The sequence below is a fragment of the Esox lucius genome, chromosome 5 (genome assembly GCF_011004845.1).
Source record: "Esox lucius isolate fEsoLuc1 chromosome 5, fEsoLuc1.pri, whole genome shotgun sequence".
In the NCBI taxonomy this organism is placed as follows: domain Eukaryota; kingdom Metazoa; phylum Chordata; class Actinopteri; order Esociformes; family Esocidae; genus Esox; species Esox lucius.
Genome location: NC_047573.1, coordinates 26,645,001 through 26,664,599, shown reverse-complemented (window position 1 = coordinate 26,664,599; position 19,599 = coordinate 26,645,001). Strand labels below are relative to the sequence as shown.

The 19,599-nt window shown below is 39.9% G+C and overlaps 1 protein-coding gene and 1 long non-coding RNA gene across 3 annotated transcripts in view; one reads left to right on the top strand and one right to left on the bottom strand.

Annotated features, from left to right (window-relative positions):
• Positions 1–3,501: 3,501 nt before the first annotated feature.
• On the top strand, positions 3,502–8,364 carry LOC117594524. The gene is made up of 8 exons (XM_034292397.1): positions 3,502–3,577; positions 4,702–4,994; positions 5,109–5,174; positions 5,546–5,629; positions 5,762–5,898; positions 6,093–6,313; positions 6,694–6,853; positions 8,228–8,364. The coding sequence occupies exons 5-8, from the start codon at positions 5,811–5,813 to the stop codon at positions 8,362–8,364; spliced, it is 606 nt and encodes a 201-aa protein (XP_034148288.1). The 5' UTR covers positions 3,502–3,577; positions 4,702–4,994; positions 5,109–5,174; positions 5,546–5,629; positions 5,762–5,810.
• A 9,672-nt stretch (positions 8,365–18,036) lies between these two features.
• Positions 18,037–19,599, bottom strand: part of LOC105006831 — a 2,972-nt gene continuing 1,409 nt past the window's right edge. Inside the window, exon 3 of one of the 2 annotated variants that reach the window (XR_827464.5) lies at positions 18,037–18,074. This is a non-coding gene — a long non-coding RNA (uncharacterized LOC105006831). Of the gene's footprint in view, positions 18,078–19,599 lie in introns of both variants that reach the window. The other variant, XR_827463.5, reaches the window with a different exon arrangement.

Sequence of the window (19,599 nt, the reverse complement as noted above, 5' to 3'; positions counted from 1 at the left end):
CGCGGTGTCCTTCCCCCGGTAAACAGCTGCTGTTTTTCTAAACGGAGACATATAAACGTCTCCGTTTGTTCCTTAGTCCCTGTCAAAAAAGATGTGAAATAATGTTAACGTTACTTTAGTCTGTACAACTTATCTAGTGATTTATAAAAGAAATGCCGGTGACGGCAACCAAGCTAACAACTGTTAGCTAATATGACAGGTCCGGTTCGGTTCCGTTAGCTAGCTAGCTAGACTGCCGTTAGCTTGTGAGGTATCTAGCTAATTATCAAAAGCAATTTGTACTGGCATTTAAACGTTAAACTTTATTTTTATGTACTACCGTTTTAACAAAAGGTACGGTAACGTTAAACACTAAACTAAAGATACTTAGTATCGGTGTTGATCTTTTAATTAAACAAACACCTAGCACAACAAAAAACACAATGAAAGAAAAGGGCTGACTTCAGCAGCAAAACGAACGTAGGCAACAGGTATGATGAACTAACACGTAACGGCAATACACACGACGACATCCAATGACAACAACAATGATCCACAAATGCGGGCAGAAGAGGGAAAACATTTAAACACAAATGATGTGATGGGGACCTGGTTCACTGATGCATGTGGAGGTTGAAGGCTGGCCCGTGTGGTCCAATGCAACTGATGAGCTACTGTAACTCAAATTGCTGAAAAAGTTCATGCTGGTACTGATAGAAAGGTGTCAGAACACACAGTGGATCGCAGTTGGTTTTGTATGGGGCTGCATAGCCCGGCAAGCCGGCAGAGGTAGTGTGATGCTTTGGGCAATGTTCTGATGGGAAACCTTGGGTCCTGCAATTCATGTGGATGTTACTTTGACACGTACCACCTACCTGAGCATTGTGCACCCTTCCACGGCATCGGTGTTGCCTGATGGCATTGGCCTCTTTCAGCAGGATAAAGAGCCCTGCCACAAAGCAAAAATGGTTCAGAAATGGTTAGAGGAACACAACAACGTTTTCAAGGTGTTGACTTGGCCACCAAATTCCCCAGGTCTCAATCCATGGAGGCCCCACCTCGCAACTTACAGAACTTAAAGGATCTGCTGCTAATGAGCTTGGTGCCAGATACCACAGCACACCTTCAGAGGTCTAGTGGAGTCCATGCCTTGACGAGTCAGGACTGTTTTGGCGGCAAAGGGGAGACCTACACAATATTAAGCAGGTGGTCACAATATTATGGCTAATTGGTGTATAGTATACATTCTTAATATTAGTCTCAGTAGTTATAGTTATACATTTTAAGAAATTGTTTTAAAATAATTTTATGATAGGGAGGGACCTATAAAATTATTACATGAGGGGGCCAATGTCGCCTATCGCTCTGCAACTAGTCCCGTCCCTGACACGCCCCTGACCACAACCACCACCTAAGCCCTTTTTTGATCCAGAAAAAACCCTGATACTTACATTGGGTATCTTGCAATCATTTCATACAGTAATCTCATTAATTTATCCTGCTCTACTGATACTGTGCCACATGGTTCTTTAGCATCTAGTCTCATCTGTAAATCTTTGGGGAAGGATAGAATAGATATCACAGCAGGCAATCCTTTGCGGGCTGGTTCTTTGCAGCAATACAGTAAGATTTCATCAGCTATCGTGTGACAAGTATGCGTCACTATAAACACAGCTGGCATAAACTGAAATTATTTCCATACATTTGAAAAGGATTTAAAACCCTAAAGGTATTAACTATGTTTGATATGGAAATGCATTTGTGTTAGCTATTCATTCTCTTTTGTGTCGATCATGCACGAGGCTAAGTTAGTTTGCTAATCGCTGTGCAACTAGTCCTGTCCCTGATACACCCCTGAACACAACCAATACAGTAAGATTCAGAGGTGGGGGACTCGAGTCACATGACTAGACTCGAGTCTGACTAGAGTCACAATTTTCAGGACTTGTGACTTGCTTGATTAAAGTATGAAAATGACTTGACTTGACTTTGACTTGAGAACAAGTTACTTGAGACTTGACTTGACTTGAAGTGGAAGACTCGACAATGACTTGAACTTTTAATAAACAAACAACAATACAATTATTTTATATGTTGTGACATCAGCACCACTAATCAGCCTATGTGCCTTTAACGCTGCACAATTCAAACCGCGCCAAACATGTGTAGATGTAGTGATTGTATGAGTTAGTGAACTGTTATAAGCTGTTGTAACCAATGTAGATGTATTGATTGTATAAGTTAGTGAACTGTTATAAGCTGTTGTAACCAATGAAACAAAATATTAAATGTTTGTAATATGAACTGAAACTGAAGGAGCAAGTAGGAGAATAGGAAACCCTGTTTAAGCAGTTGCAGGGGAGAGAAAGATTTAGTATGTCTGTCTTTTCCTTATAAGGAATAGAACTGGAACTGGACCAATAGCACACTTGTTCTGTGAATTTAACGACTCTATCTTTTTGGGCGTAGTAGAAGTATAAAATGATCAGTTGAATGTTGATCCTTAGACATCTTTAGTAATCTCTTTATATTCAGTTTCACTAAGATCTATAATGATTAAGTTACTAATGTAATTAATTAATCTTTCGTTTGTCATAATTTGGCCTTGGTTGCATATTATGTTTTTGTTTTTTTCTTGTTAGAAATGTGACCATTATCATTACTGAATATGTCTGGTAAATAGATGTAAGGGCATTTGACTTTAACAGTGGCATAGCCTGAATTTGAATGTTGATGGGCATCTTAAAATGAGCGGGCATGTATATTATTACACGTAGGCTATAATGTCTGTATTAAATGTGCGCATTTTCAAGTGTTTGTGGACTGCGTGTGGAAACTAAAAAGCATTGTGCTTACACCATAACAGTTAACTTTACTGCATGAAAGGCTAACATGGAGGCGCCGTACTAGCACCTAAACATTTCGAAGAGTTTTTTTGTATTCATACAGACAAGAATAATTACAGCGTAATTACATATTAGGCAGTTTTTCAGTCACAATAATTAGTTTATAAGGTTGTTATTATTAGCCCTTATTACATGGATTGACTGAATTCCAGTGCAGAATGCGTGTTATTTCTTGATAACAGACCGTTGCCATGAAAAACAGCGCGTTGCTATGGACGCAGCAGGATTCTAACCAGAGACGGAACGAACTATTTTCTTTAGAGGAAGCAATACAATCGTTTTTAAATCAATAAATTCATTTTGAAAACAATATTCTGTGTCAAATTATTGATTTATTTGGTAGGTAGCCATGTAATAAGCGGGATAAGGTATAGCGAGGCGGTTGTTATAGCGAATACAACCCCTTCAGGCTGATTCAAGATCCCTCCCCACATAGCAGGAGACTCCTGAGCGGATCCGCCTCCAAATCGCGAAACCCGCGTGGGTGTCACATTCGTTTGGCGCCGCCCAGAGGATCAGCTCCGCCTCCGGGCAGCGCCGTAAATTCGACTGTCGGACACTGGACCCGTTTCGGATCCGCAGAAGTGTACGCGCCTTTACTATAACGGTTGAAGTTGCTACACCAAGAGCCGAGACAGAGTCATCAGACAGAGATTTTCTTTCCTGGGACACGGTTTCGCTGAACTATTTGAGTAAGTGTATTGATTTATTGATATATTGCGACATTCACAGCAAACATAGGCCTTAGTGTTTTTTTAATGATCATGTATAATGATTGTAACGACGTTGTTTGATATTAGGACTTTTGTGCAACATGCTATTGTTTGCTGAGAGGTGATTATCATGTAGCCCATTTGATTTAAAATGGTAGTCATTTCGGCAGAAAATGTTATGGTATTGTGATAAAGACTGGTTTGGTCTGTTTTAATGTGTCGCTGTTATCCATGTGTAGCTTATGTTAGCAGCATGTAGCTGCTACGCGCGATTGCATCATTTCGCAAGTATTGATAATGCCTATATATAGCTATATGTTTGAGTTCACGTTTGCGATGCAAACCTATAGCAATGCCTATATATAGCTATATGTTTGAGTTCACGTTTGCGATGCAAACCTATAGCTGATAAATTGGCACCGGTATTTCAGTCAATGAAGTGGGGTCAATATTATAGTCAGTGAACCACGTGTTAGCATGTTTAGCTTCTAGCTAGCTGTGCATTGTTAAGTTTGCATTTTGGCAAGTTTGGTCTCATGTGTAGTGTCTATCTGCCATCCTCTTTATAATGAAAATCAAGCTTCGGCATTTTAACCACTGTTTAAGTCGGTTCAGACAACTAATGGGTATTGGCGCCTGTTTGAACGTCAAGAAGTACGGGCTTATCTGCTAATGGTTGCTACCGACTATTACCTTGAAGCCATTCAGCAAATACACAGTACATATGGTGATTTAACATCACCGCTCATTTTACACACACTTTAAAATGAGCGGCTAGTAATGAGTGAACATTACTAGCTAGCTAGCTACGTTTTTCATGTTGGTTTTGAGCGGTATGCACCCCCACTAACCTAGAAAATGGTTTTAAAACCGTAACATTAGCTAGCTAGCTAATACGGGGGAATGCGCCATGCAGAGGGACAATCACCGCAGCGTTAGGTAACGTTAGCTTCTTGTTTAATCTGGGGTCTAATAAACAGTCTAGTTTGTAGCAATGAAACAGACAACACCACTATTCAACAATGTTTTTATTTAAATACAACATTAGAAATGATAACTTTTACACACCTGATCAACTTGTTTTTCTGAAATGTCTCTTTTAGAACAACAATGACTAGAAAGACTGGGCTTGTCTCCTTATCAACCTTAAGACGAAGGGCACGTGTAGACGTTCAAAAAAGGCTTCATCAAATTAGGACATACTTGACTGACATGGACATGACAGGAACAGGGGCAGATGACAGAGTTCTTTCTGAGGACACTGCCCCACCCTCTTCAGCTGCACATCCAATGCCAGAGGTGCAAGTTGTTACTGAAGATGACATGGAATTGGAGTCAGGAAGCCGGTGGGTTCGGTCAGTTGGAGCCTCAAGCCCAAACCAGTTACACTGGCAGAGTAAGGAATAATCTCTTAACATCAAAATAAAAAAATCATACTATTAATAATATAGATATGGTTTACCTTGTTAGTGCTAAAGATATTCCCCTCTCCTTGTATCCATTCCTCCAGCTCCACTATCTCGCAGAGTGCCAGGCTGCAGAGTCACTACTCCTCAACCTGGAGGAAACTGTCTAGGTAAAGTGGCCCTATCTAGATTAACACAGCAATGGTCAGTCTGTTTCCAATCAACAGATTGCATCTGCATTACCATATCAGATTTTCTGCATACTCTAATAAAATTGTAACTTTCAAAAGATCAAAATCTCAGCCAAATATTTTTAGTTAAAAACATCTGCATTCATGCAATATTGCCTGAAAAGTCTCAGCATCCAGGATGCAATATTAAATTAATCATCATAAAATTGCATTGAAACACATTGTTTTTGAAATAGGTAGTTCATACCAAAATGTTGAAACATACAAATTCACGTTCCCCATGACCAGAGATTTTTTGTTTGCCATTGTTAACAGATCACAACCATTTAATAGCAATTTCTCTCCCTTAGCACCTGGCCATGGGGCCGGACCGCAACACCCTTCACCACCTCAACTCCCTGCACCTGCATTTAACATGAGGAGAGTTACTCTAGGTAGGGACTGATTTCTGAAATATTAGTGAATTGGAAGGCCCCAATGTGTATTACTAGTCATGGTTAACAGATGACTACCATTTAATCAAAAAAAATTCCCACTCTCACACCGCCCAACTCACTATGGGCCAGGAACGGCAGTCCCTCTTCACCTCCCTCCCCCCCCACACCAGCTCTCAACATGAGGCGAACAGAGGAGCCCTCTTCAAGCCTGGCCTACAGACCAACATGGCGAGGGGGAAGAACGACCGATACCATTCCCTGCTCTGGTGAGCACTAACTGACAAATCATTCTGTGCCACAGATTTTGGAATAACATCCCACAACCATCCCATATTTTCTTTAAAGTTTGTCAATAACTTTTGTCATTAACTAACTATTGTCAATAACTAAGGTCAGTATTATGAGTAATGAGGATAAACACTGAAACGTGATTTTAGCTATATTTCATGTGTATCAACAGCGGCTGAGTTCCACATCCTTAGCCTGCTGGAGAACCTTAAACGGCAACAAGACCAGCTTGTGGTAAAGGTGAACTACCTCAGCAGCAGGCTGAACAGCAACCCGGGGCCAGATGTTGAGATGCCGGACAATATCCAGTTTCCCCTGGAACAATTGGAGGCAGTGGAAGCATTTGAAGTGTTTTTAAAGGAACCGTCAAATGGCCCAGCTCGACAGAGAGTGGTGAGTTTTCTTACTTAATATGAATCTTGCCATTAGGTTTATTGATTGTCCATGATTATTGCAAATATTCTATTGAACAGCCCTGAACAGGCCTGTCCTTATCCGCCTTTTCCCAGTGGTAAGATTCTGTCAGTGAGTGACAATCTCCCTCGTTTGAAATTGTGTGTAAAGGTGGCACAGGTTCATGAGGGTGTGAGCCAAGTGCATGTTGAGACAATAATCCAAGGGAACAGGATGTTAGCAAAGAAGTTTTCTCTTTCTACATTTCTGGACACTTTCAACAGGAACTAAAAAAAATTAAATGCGCCTTTAAATGCAACTTAAGCTTATAAATGTTTACCTTGCTGTCTATTTAAAACAAGATGTCTTTGCCCTTTTAGATTTCTTCTTTGGCCACAATTGGAGGTCAGGATGTGAAGAAGGTGACCTGGAACATCCTGGCCAGGCTCTTCACAGATGAGGCATCTCATCAGATAAACTGGAAGGGTGTTAATAACAAAAAGTCCTTCAGTAGGATGGCAACGAAGAGCTTGCTTTTCAGTAAGTATATAATTCAAAGTCATATTAAATACGTCAATATTAAATAAGTCAATAGTTTGTAAATGTTGGGGCAGCCTTAAAAATCTTAACAACCATCTGTCAATATGACCATGTAGCCTTTGTTAGACTGGCTACTATACCATAGACTGTGTTTTTTATTTTTGAAATCACTCCGTGAGCAGCTGATGGCTACTTTGCATACGCACATTTTCAATCAGGAAGGCCTATGCCTGATTGACTGTTTAACACAATGCCATAGTTAGTGCGTCTGTGAAAACCTGACACTTATTTAGTAGGGGAAATAGGCTACTAAAAATATTCCTGTTAACTAAAAGGGCAGTGCCATAATGATAATAATAAAACGCCTACCTTTCTGACATGTAGTAAATCTTTGAAATTGCTGTGGGATCCCCTCTGCTGTGAGACTCCCTCCTTTTGATTCCTTCAGTTTGTCGCTGGCACTGTAAACCGGGTTGAACATGGGTGCGCTTCTAGAAAGTGGAGATGCTAACTTCTGGCACAATCTTGGCCAAGACAGTGGCATACCTGTATTTGTGCGTAAGAGCGCAACTACGGTCAAAGTTTGGGGGTTGGAATCACAGTGGATTGTCATGTCAAGAGAAACACACCCCAGGTGTTGGCAAAAGGCCCATCATGTTATCAAAGTAACGCACGCAAATGTATTGGCTGCTTGGTGGTTGTGATAGCTTCGCTCGCATACATTTGTCTTGGCTCTCCATAATAATAATAAACACTGATGGACTGCAGTTTTTGTGTGGGTTGTAAATGACCATGTGAGTTGTATTTTAATTTAGTGTTGCTTTTGGAATGGTTAATCTAACACTAAGGTCTCTGCTGCAACATATAGCTTGAATGTTAAGTTGCTTTGGATAAAAGCATCTGCTAACTGATGTAATGTAATGTTAACTAGGGCTGTAGTAGAGACTAAACCCAAGTAAATGGAGTTTACCCACCGCTCAAATGTCAGAAATAGGGTTTATCCATCTGTTAAGAGTTTACCTCCAAATAGAATCTATGTAGGACCCTACCAAACTTAAAATACTGATTTATCCACATACAATTGTGCTTTGATCAAATAACCATTTAATACCACTGATATTGTTTGAACATTTTGGATGTCTTTTTTAAACATCCGATAGCGAAAGGTGCGGCAAACCTTACCCTGATCACAAATTCATAGTTTACCCACCTCTTATTTTAACCACCACAGCCCTGTTTATAACTTTATAATAATTTATAGTCATGTTTCTTTTTAATTTAATCTCCTTAATACCTATCTCATATATTGTATTGTGTAAGTATACTTGGCTTTGGATGCCACATACGTAATCATATCTGTCTGTTTGATTACAGGTGCTGTGAGGAAAAACACAGTGACACGGTCAGCCACGGACACAGAGGTCACCAGGCACGTAATCAGGTGGTTCCACCTGGCAGCGGATCGGGCAACGAGGAAACGTGTCCCGCCTCAAGCCACACAAACTGAGTAATTGGAGAAATAATTAATAAACAATATTTTTATTGAACTTCTTGTCGTTCACCAGTTATTCATTTTCTGATATTTTAGCTGTGCGTTTCATTGAAGTTTTAGCCTAATGGATCAAATATTTTGTCTGCACCAACCTGGGCCTATAAAGCACTAAATTCGGTTTTGACCACAAAATTAATGTAAAGTAGCTTAGCCAACGTAGGCTACTTAACAAAAACAGAATAGAAAGAACTTATAACTTTCCATAAATGTAAATGCCATTTTAATATTTCCATTGAGTAGTGATGACTTTTGTACAGTAAATTGATGTCTTGACTTGAACCTTTTCTGTTAGGCCTATTGACAATATTGTTAGGTTAAAAATACAAGGCAATGCAGATTTAAGATTAGGCCTATATTGCTGGAGTAACCTAGACTAGGCCTAGTGATAGAAATCCTATGGTTTAGTTTATCCTATTTTATCCTACAGCAAGAACAGGCCTAGGGATTTTGAAAATGATAAAAACGGGTCCAAAACGGACCCGGGCCAGATGAGCCAGGAATTTTATGAGGCCATTACGGGTCCGCGGATGTATGTCTCATTTAGCGGGTCCCAAATGGAGGCAAGGTTCACCGCGGAGTCCTTTTGCGGGTCCGCTTCGTCCCCCCAAAAAATTGTACCACGGAGGAGAAAAGTATTATATTTTGAAATCGAGCTTCGCACCGAGCGCACGTCAGAAACAGGACTGTGTGTGTGTGTGTGTGTGTGTGTGTGTGTGTGTGTGTGTGTGTGTGTTCATCTCTTTAGTACTGTGACTTGACTTGAAACTTATAAGGACTCGACTTTACTTGCTTAGGGTGAACCCTTGACTTGACTTGCTTGATTTATCTGAACTGTGACTTGAGACTTGATGGTTAAGACTTGAGACTTGCTTGGACTTGACCATGTGTGACTTGTCCCCATCTCTGCCAAAAGGTCTTCAAAGTCTCCTTCAGGAGTTCATACACATTTCAATTATAACATTATTTCATAAAACCTCTAAAGATCAACTTGCTCCAGGCAGCCATCAGCCTAATTCACTCTTTCCCTTGCTAAAATGCTTGCTGATAGATTGTCTGGGGTTGTGGGGACTGTCATTTAACCATAGCAGTCTGGATTCATTCCACAAATCTATAGTCCAGGCCTCCCTAGATGACCAGTTAACTTACTGTACAATGGTCTATCCATGCTGTCAAAAATAGGGGTACAGTGAAAGTCTGTTTCTGTACTTAAAGCAAAGGTACACTTGGCACTAATGTACCCTGAAAAGTAAAGAAGCTGTCCTTAAATGCAGTATTAAATGTGTACCTGAAAAGGTACACAGACCTTTCTGACAGCAAAAAAGAAAATTTTACCAAATTGATGTTAGTTCACATTGTGGTGTATATTATTGCCATACTTGCCATATGTATAATGTTAAATACTAAACCTCATTTTGCTGATAGCTTGCAGTACTCTTTTTAAACTGCTAGTGTACAATGTATATAATTGCTTTATATTTTGCTATATTTTTGCTGTATTTCTGTTTTAGATTCAGTCTCTCCAAGTTGAAGTGTACCTATGATAAAAAATGACGGACTTCTACATGCTTTGTAAGTAGGAAAACCTGCAAAATCGGCAGTGTATTAAATACTTGTTCTCCCCACTGTACCTATGAATAGTAAAACCAGAGAAGCTGATAATTTTGCAGTGGTCTCTTAATTTTTTTAAGAGCTGTATATAATTCTGACAGACTCAACAGAATTGCACATAAATAATTCAACAGACTGGTATGACTGTCTGTGAGCAAATTCTCAAAACTTTAAGAAGCATCTGAAAATATGTGACTACACACTCATAGTACGTTTTTAAGGGGAAAGTAGTGACGGGATTACAAAAGCGAAATAAATGACTTGGGGAAATTACATTGTTTAGATTATCTCATTAGCCTTCGTTTTATGTTCTGGTTGTTCAACAGTTGTTTGATAAATTGCTATTTTAACACATTTGTTTTTTATTCTTATAATTTTGGCACTGGCTATTTTCCTTTGGCACTTGCTAAAACCTCGTTGGGGTGCGCCAAAAATTCCTCTTTGCCGGAAAAACCCTTTTATCTTTTTCCTATCTTTATCTTTATTATTTGGGAATAAATGTGTAGAAGACGTTCGGTTCTGTGCCCACATTCTAAATAATATTACAATGGGACGGCTATAATTCAGTATATGGGCAGCATAAGGCCAGCATGTGTGACAGGCCGTTTTGCATAGGCTATATTCATAATTATTTTGATATACAATACAACAGTTACAGTAGATGACTTCAGTCATTGTATTTTTGAAATATAAAATGTAATTGTTGATATTAAAATAAAGTGATAGATAAAAAAAAAAAATTTAATTATTGACAATATAGATACGGAGGATGGCTGTATCGCGAGATCTTGGGCAACAACCTCCTTCCATCAGTAAGAGCATTGAAGATGGGTCGTAGCTGGGTCTTCTTACTTAAAAATCATACAATGTGATTTTCTGGAAATTTGTTTTAGATTCCAGTGGAAGAGTACCTATGATAAAAATTACAGACTTCTACATACTTTGTATGTGGGAAAACCTGCAAAATCGGCAGTGTATCAAATACTTGTTCTCCCCCCTGTATGTTTTTGAGTAAAATCAACTGTTTTGTTTTGTTCTATAAACCACTGACAACATTCCAAATATAATTTTTTTTCCATTTAGAGTACTTATTTGTAAAAAACAACTTAGGAAGAGTTCATAAATCAATATTTGGTGAAATAACCCAGATTTTTTATCAGAGCTTTCATGTTTCTTGGCATGCTGTCCACCTGTCTGTCACATTGTTGTTTGGTGACTTTATGCCGCTCATGGCCCACAAATAGATCGGCTTTGTTTGATGGCTTGTGACCATCCATCTTCCTCTTGATCAAATTCCAGATGTTTTCAATGGGGTTCAGGTCTGGAGATTGGGCTGGCCATGACAGGGTCTTGATCTGATGGTCCTCCATCCACACCTTAATTGACCTGGCTGTGTGGTATTGAACATTGTCCTGCTGGAAAAACCAATTCTCAGAGTTGGGGAACATTGTCAGAGCAGAAGGAAGCAGGAGTTCTTCCAGGATGACCTTGTACTTGGCTTGATTCTTGCGTCATTGATGGATGGGTGGATGTTAATTTGATAGAAGGAAGGAAGGAGTTGGATGAGGGAAGCAAGGGTAGATGTGTGGAAAGGTATGTTGGTGAGGGGTTTTCCACATTTATCCAGATGTTTACCGATGGGTCAAAGGATCTGGATAGTGGGAATGGGAGAGGGTATTATGGGGTGCAGTGGGCGGTGAGGGTAGAGACAGGGACTATGGGATGTAGGAGAGAAGAGGTGATGTGGTGTAGACTGACGTTAGGGCATACAGGACTGAACTCATCATTGAAGGTGATAGGTAAGCATGAGGTCTGTGTGATGGGTGTCTGGTGGAGGAAACAGTTGAACATTTGTTGTTGTATTGTGAGCAGTATGATGATGATGATGATGATGATGAGGGAAAGGTTGTGTGAGAAGGTTGGGGGGGGTGGAATGTCGGGGTGATGTTGGGGGGTAGGAGGGGGAGTGGGGTGCAGGCAAGGGTTGTGAATTAATTTCTCAAAGAGTCAGGTTTGAGCAGGAGGGTATGATGTTGGTAGGCTGTGACCGGCCTCACACTCCAGTACAGTAGGTGGCAGTATGTTCAAGAAGAAGTAGGAGGAGGAATCACCTCACTTTAGGGTTTCCATGTGACAGAAGCACATGTCATTCTATGTGGAGAGACTCATGTTATTTGTCATTGTTTTGCTTAGTTTTTTTTAAATTGTTTTTGGATGTAATGGCACAGTACAGTAGCGTCAGCAAAAGGTTCAACATTTCATTCTATTTAGTTTATGTTTGGGAAGTTCATAATGTACAGTGGCCTGTGTTGGGTATGTTGTCTTTCTTTAGAGGAAATACGTTGTTGGAAATGGATAATAATGGTATCGTAATTTAGCCCTCAACAACAAAGAAGGCAAGATAATTTCACAATTTGACAAAGTGTAGAGAATTGGGTTGCACCGTTATTCAGTCAGCATACATTATTACCTGGCTAGCCTAGTTTCATATTAGTGAATGGGCTGTATGCATACACCAGCCTCCCTCCATTGAAACTAGGCTAGCCATGTAATGTATACACACAACCCCCACCTCCACTCAAACCCAGCACCTCCAGAGCCACTCAGAGATAGACTGGCCATACCCTAGTGTCTAATGTAGTGAATGATGATCCATCAACGGACAATTACAGGTACAACTAGGAGATGAAAGAAAACAAACCACATGAAAGTAAGGAATAAGATTACATATTGGCAGTACATGGGATTTTGAAGGGGCAGAACAGTTTGTGGCGTAGAAATGTTTTTTCTCCAAATATATATAAATGAGATTGGTGCCACCTCTAGTGCTAGTTACAAGTACTACAAGACAAAACAATCTCAAAATAGGAGTTGATTTCATTTTGAGATTGTATTTGGCTGTTTAGATGAATCAACGAAGGTGGTCAATACAAAACTAAGTATGACAACAGCTCAATAGACTCACTGTGTCACTGTATAGAGCACATAAATTCCAGATTAAACAAAATTGTCTACGATTAAACCAAGATAAAACAAACATTATAGTGTTTTGTAAAAAAATAAGAGAACTTGTATCAGTAAAGTGCTGGATTCTCTGGGCCTAAAAACCAGGGATCAAGTGTGTAATCTGAGTGTTCTGATCTGGTGACTCAGATCTCTCGTTTAACAGTCATGACAAAGCAGTCTTAACAATATAGACAGAATCAAGGGCTTATCATCCAAATAAATGACCAAAAGAAGCCCATCCATGCTTTCATCTCTAGTAGGGTTGGCTAATGTAATGGCCTCTTAACTGGACTCCCCAAAAGGACTGTAAAAAAGCTGCAGCTCATTTAGAATATTGCTGCTAGAATGTTAACCAGGACCAAGAGAAAAGAGAGAAAATATATGCAAATTGTGCTTTTAGTCTATAAATCACTGAATGGTTTAGGCCCCGAATATATTCATGCTATGTTTAAAGAGTAGAAACCGAGTAGGGTTCTTAGATCCATGAACTCAGGTCAGCTAGTAAAGCCCAGAGTCCAAACTAAACATGGCGAAGCTGAGTTTAGCAGTTATGCTGCACACAACTGGAATAAACTACCAGTAGATATTAGATGTGCCCCAAACATATCAATCTTTAAATCCAGGTTAAAAACATTTCCCTTTTCACACGAATATGATGGAACGCTTAAACCACACTGTTAACATCACAGCTTTTATAGCTTCCTTGTGGAATCAACTAGTTATGATTCTAATTTGTTTTTATTTTAATTATATTTTCTAATTCTACGTTTTATTATAATCAATGCTTAATTAGTAAATCAGGAGGTCCCGGACCACATTTGGGCACACGACAGACATGGATCCGGTTGGCAAATCGCCGCAAATAGACTGCACATCCGTAGCACAAACAGAGGAAAACAAAAAGCTAAAACTTTCACAATATTGTCAGGCGGTGCTGAGACTACAAGAGGCTGCAGGAAAAGACAACTTTATGAACTCTGAAGGCTTTTAGTAGAATGTTTACAGTGCAAAGCCAACAGAGACGGAAAAAGACAAGTCATGCACAGCAGACCGGATCTGTGAAATGTTGGTGCCAGAACAAACTAAGGAAATTCTGAGAGGTGCTGGATAATGTTCTGACATAACCCGGCTCAAATTATCCACTGATTATTATGATGTTTTATTTAGTTATGTTTATATTTAGTTTCCTTCTTTGTATGAATTGTGCTGTATAAATACACTTGCTTGCTGAAAAATGTCATAGTTCATTTATTCATTTGTATATTCCTATCAAACCAGTTTTACATTGTTTCTCAACACATAGGTGAACCAAAATGGGACTCATACTTGTTTTGTAACTTGCTATTCTTCAGAAATAAACAAAAACAGACATGAAATTATGTATTTACATTTTTCTATTATATCACATTTTAATTCATGGAAGTGTTTATAATGGTTTGTTTCATATTTATCTTCATCTTGTAGCTGAGGCTGTGTAGAATTCATATACATAAAATATTTAATTTTGCTTCTAAAGTAAGACCATTTTAGAAGCCAAAAGGTCAAGACCATGCCAGGAAGAGTAAAATACCATAAACTTTTAGGGGTTCAAGTATTTAAAGTTGGGAACATTAAATGGAAGTAGTGCTGTTCATTATGGGTTGTCGAGGTAGTTTGGCATTGTCTGTACCCTACGATTTGCCCAGAAACAGTAATGGAAATACATCTGCAGAGCTGTTTCAGTAAAAACTAATGATTCCGAGTAGTGAAAAAAATCTATTAAAAGGCTTTGAAGGGGCTTAACCTCCTATATATTGTATATTGCTGCCTAATACATAAAATGATTGACACCTTGGGCCCAGAAAAATATATAGAATGCTGATCTACCTTCTGATATCTCCACCAATAAATGGTCCTCATGTCCAAAAACCACAACTTATCTAAAGAAATGGGTAACAGGGACATTATCCACAGATTGGTTAAATAGTATTGTCTATGTTATCTATGCTTAGATTCCTCAGTATTTTAGTGTCAACGCAGATCTTTTATTAATATGTATCCACCCCTGATTGTTCAATACAAATTTATGAAATTGTCTCCCCTGATGGTGTGTACATAAGGCGATGTGAAAGTGGTGCATGTAAGTCCTGTTTGTTAGCAGGTACACTGCTTAATAAATTAGGAAGAAGAAATGTGTAAGTTTTAGCATTGTTTATTTATGCCTAATTATTTTGGGGGCCCTCCCTTTCTGAGGGCCTTGGCCCTATCTGTCCTAGTATGAATCCTTTTGGGCTTGGGGCTGAGCCCTGATGGTGTCCCAGGAAGTGGTGGGAGGAGGGCGTCCCAGGATGTAGTGGGTGGAGGGCGTCCCAGGATGTGGGGGGTGGAGGCAGTTGCGTTGGACAGGGTGGAAAATGGGAACTAAGTGTATAGGGCCCTAATATGTAGAGGGGCCCTTGAAAAATGTTTGAATCTTGAATTAAGAGGGGAAGGACCCTCAGAGTCTGCCTATTTTTCAGGGCCCAGAATTTTGTGCAACTGTTCTGGGTGGAGGAAGTCCCAGGACGTAGTGGGTGGAGAGTGTCCCAGAACGTGGTCGTTGGAGGGTACTCGTCCAGTGTTTCTTCCCCACCTGAATAAAGAAAATTGTTTTGTCAGGAGGAAATCGGTTAGAATATCTACAAACACACCAATTCTACACTAGATCAGCATTTAGCAACGCTTTGAATGTCAAACTAGTTTACCTGGCTATCCATTTGTCCTCATTCACACTTTTAGGGATTGATCTAGAAGGTGTACTGTTTGGCCGTCATCTCTCTGTTTTCCCTCTTTTCCATCCTCCTTTCATCATCCGTGATCATCTCCCATAGATCACGGTCCTCCTGCATCAGATTGATGTCCCCAATTTCTTCCCGCACACTTTTCAAAATCCTTTCCTTGGCCATCTTTTTCACCAACATCTGTGCATCCATCTCTTCACAATCTTGCATCTTGGTTAATTCCTCTATGTTTCTTATCAGAATGTCCCTCAAGTTCACATTCTGTGCGTTGTGGCCTTCCCTTTCTATTTCTTCAAGGCTTGGAGGTAGATCATCTACATGTTTAGTTGGAGTCTTTAAATGAACCTGTTTCCTCCTGACTTGCCTTCTAAGACGAGGGCTGCCCTCAGGCCTGACTGGCTTGTGTGGCACATTCTTGGCACCATTGTTGGTCACAGTGGCTCTGGCTCTGGTGGGAGGCAGTGGCGGCTTGGCTGCCATGTTGGCTCCATTGACTAAATTCAACGGCTTGGGGTTATGGAGGTCGATGTCTTTCAGCACACCAGACTTGGTCTGGATTGGTCCCAGTGGCTTTAGAATGGGAGGAAGAGAAGCCTTCTCTTTCAGCTGAGATGTTGGAGATGCATTTAGATCATCTTGACTCTTCCCATTGCAAGTGGCCCTCTTGTTCTGCAGCACTGGGAGTCTGGAGGGAGGAAGTGGCTTCATTACATCAGTCTTAACCTTTTCTACAGACTTTCCACGACTGGTTAGTCGTTGTAGAACCCTCTTCCTCAGCTCAAACAATTCCACTTCTGGTGTTTTGGAGAGTGGGTCTGAGGTATCTTGAACCTTCTTGATGAGGGGAGGAAGCCTCTCAGTGGTCTTGGGTTGAGATGGTTCAGTAGGCTGAAGGACATTTGTTATGGCAACCCTAATAAGCTTCTCCATTGAAGCGTTATCTTCTTTTAGAGGTTTTAATCTCCTCATCTATAGAAGCTCAAGATTTCTCAAGCAACATTTTTATGTTTAATTGTAATAACTAATTCTAATACAATCTGCTACAGTAGATAATAGTATTGATGCTGGTGTTCTATGTTCAGTAGTCAGTCACCTCAAGGTTTATATAGAACTCATCACTTGTGACATCATGGTTGGTTTCCTGGATATTGTTGTGATGTCATAATAGGTCATAATAACTGCCATCCAAATGGTGATTAAGGTGACATTCAGCTGTTTGCTGAACAGAGTTTGGCTTTTTATTTTTTATAAAGGTCCAGATTAAGTGCTTTGTAATTGTATATATTACAATACGGTTTGATTAAGGTATGGGAAAGGTATGCTTTAAAAGTTGATAATCTGCTGTATTTCCTTCTGAGAAAACAGGCTTGAAGGTTTCACATTTGCCATAATGCTGGTCTTTTTTCATGCCTATTCAAGGTAGTTCACACCCTCTTAGGTCTTTACCCCACCCAGCTATTTAAGTATTCATTTGATGACACTCTGGCCCTCGGGCTAACCATGGCCTTGCTCTGCCATGCTCGAGTAGATCCAAGTGATCTGACTATGGCTTAATATAAAATAAACAAATCCTGTTAATGGAATATATAAAACATAACAGATGCTGATGCTCTGTTATAACTATGCTAACTCTTTGTAAGTACCAATTTGATTTGCTTTGAGCTTTCAGTTCAGCTCTTTCCAATCATAATCAATTAATCATATCATAAATCCCTCCCTGCTTTCACTACATTAAATGGAATGGAAAAGTGACACCATGAGTCAACACAGTGCCTTGGTGTCTGTTTAGCATTCAAGCTTGCAAATATATTACCACATTATAACATATATTAGAATCAAAGTTAGTGCACATAGAAAGCCCTGTGTTTTACTTAACTTAAAACAAATAATTACCCTCTGTGTATTGGTTCCCTCTCATCAGTTGTCCAGCGACAAGGCAAAGAGAGAGAACACACACATATTCTAACTTGGTGGAAAGATGTGATGGCAATTCCATCGATTGACACTCTTAAAAGATTAAGAACAGAGACAAAATTCCCTTGGCACAATTTAACCATTTATCATTATTTGCAAATAGGAGAGACGCGTCAAACGCTTACAAACATAATCGTCTGAGGAGTCTTAATTATTAATTAACAAACAGAAGTAAATACAGGTTCCGGTCCCGTCCCACCGGGAGGAGATCCCGGGGAAGACCTAGGACACGCTGGAGGGACTATGTCTCACGGCTGGCCTGGGAACGCCTCGGTGTCCCCCCAGAAGAGCTGGAGGAAGTGTCTGGGCATCCCTGCTTAGACTGCTGCCCCCGCGACCAGGCCCCGGTTAAGCGGAAGATGATGGATGGATGGAAGTAAATACAGTACATATTAATAACAGTAAAAGTACTGAGGAATCTAAGAATCTAAGATGTTATAGATAATACTATTTAACCAGTTTGCGAATAATATCCCAGTTATCCATTTCTTTAGATACGTTGTGGTTACTTTTTCAGACATAAGTACCATTGATTGTTGGAGTTGTCAGAATATAGATCAGCAATTCATTTTCTTTTCACTTTGGCCATAGAGTCAACCATTTCCTCTAGTAGGCAGCAATATACAGTATATATGAGGTTAAGCCCTTTTAAAGACTTTCAATTGAGTTATTGACTAGTTGGAGGATGTCCTAGTTTTTATTGAAAATCTCTGAAATTAGGAGTATTTTCAATACTGTTCAATACAAATCATAAGATGGAAAACTACCTTCAAAACCAATTTTATTTGCCTTCAATTGCAATAGTTTTCCCTATTTTAAATGCATTAATAAGAGCCCCACAGGACAATATATTGTTGTGTAATGTTTTAGTGTAGGGCAGGGGTTCCCAAACCTTTCTGGCCCACAACCACCTTTGATATCTAAAAATTCTCACAACCCTAACCATGGGAAGAAAAATTATGTAAACAAAAAGCTCTATTTTTGTCTCAGACCACATGAGCTTCTCCCATTCCTCCTCTGGATCATCCAGATGGTCATTGGCAAACTTCAGACGGGCCTGGACATGCGCTGGCTTGAGCAGGGGGACCTTGCGTGTGCTGCAGGATTTTAATCCATGACGGCGTAGTGTGTTACTAATGGTTTTCTTTGAGACTGTGATCCCAGCTCTCTTCAGGTCATTGACCAGGTCCTGCCGTGTAGTTCTGGGCTGAACCCTCACCTTCCGCATGATCCCTGATGCCCCACGAGGTGAGATTTTTCATGGAGCCCCAGACAGAGGGAGATTGAGCGTCATCTTGAACTTCTTCCATTTTCTAATAATTGCGCCAACAGTTGTTGCCTTCTCACTAAGCTGCTTGCCTATTGTCCTGTAGCACATCCCAGCCTTGGGCAGGTCTACAACTTTATCCCGGATGTCCTTACACAGCTCTCTGGTCTTGGCCATTGTAGAGAGGTTGAAGTCTGTTTGACTGTGTGGACAGGTGTCTTTTATACAGGTAACGAGTGGAGAACCGGAGGGCTTCTTAAAGAAAAATGAACAGGTCTGTGAGAGCCAGATTTCTTACTGGTTGGTAGGTGATCAAATAATTATGTCATGCAATAAAATGCAAATTAATTATTTAAAAATCATACAATGTGATTTTTTTGATTTTTGTTTTAGATTCCGTCTCTCACAGTTGAAGTGTACCTACGATAAAAAATTACAGACTACTACATGCTTTGTAAAATGTTACTATAATATGTAGATAATTTAGTTCTACTTACCCCACAAGCTGTTCTTAATAATGGGTATTTCTTCAGGACATTGTTAACAGCCAACAGCTTCTGCAATTTCCAGATGCTCAGAG

Excerpts from the sequence above, each read along its gene's own strand:
- LOC117594524 (XM_034292397.1), top strand. The coding sequence starts at position 5,811 with ATGAGGCGAACAGAGGAGCCCTCTTCAAGCCTGGCCTACAGACCAACA. Across the intron at positions 5,899-6,092 it reads CGATACCATTCCCTGCTCTG|CGGCTGAGTTCCACATCCTT; the intron begins GTGAGCACTAAC and ends GTGTATCAACAG. Across the intron at positions 6,854-8,227 it reads AACGAAGAGCTTGCTTTTCA|GTGCTGTGAGGAAAAACACA; the intron begins GTAAGTATATAA and ends GTTTGATTACAG.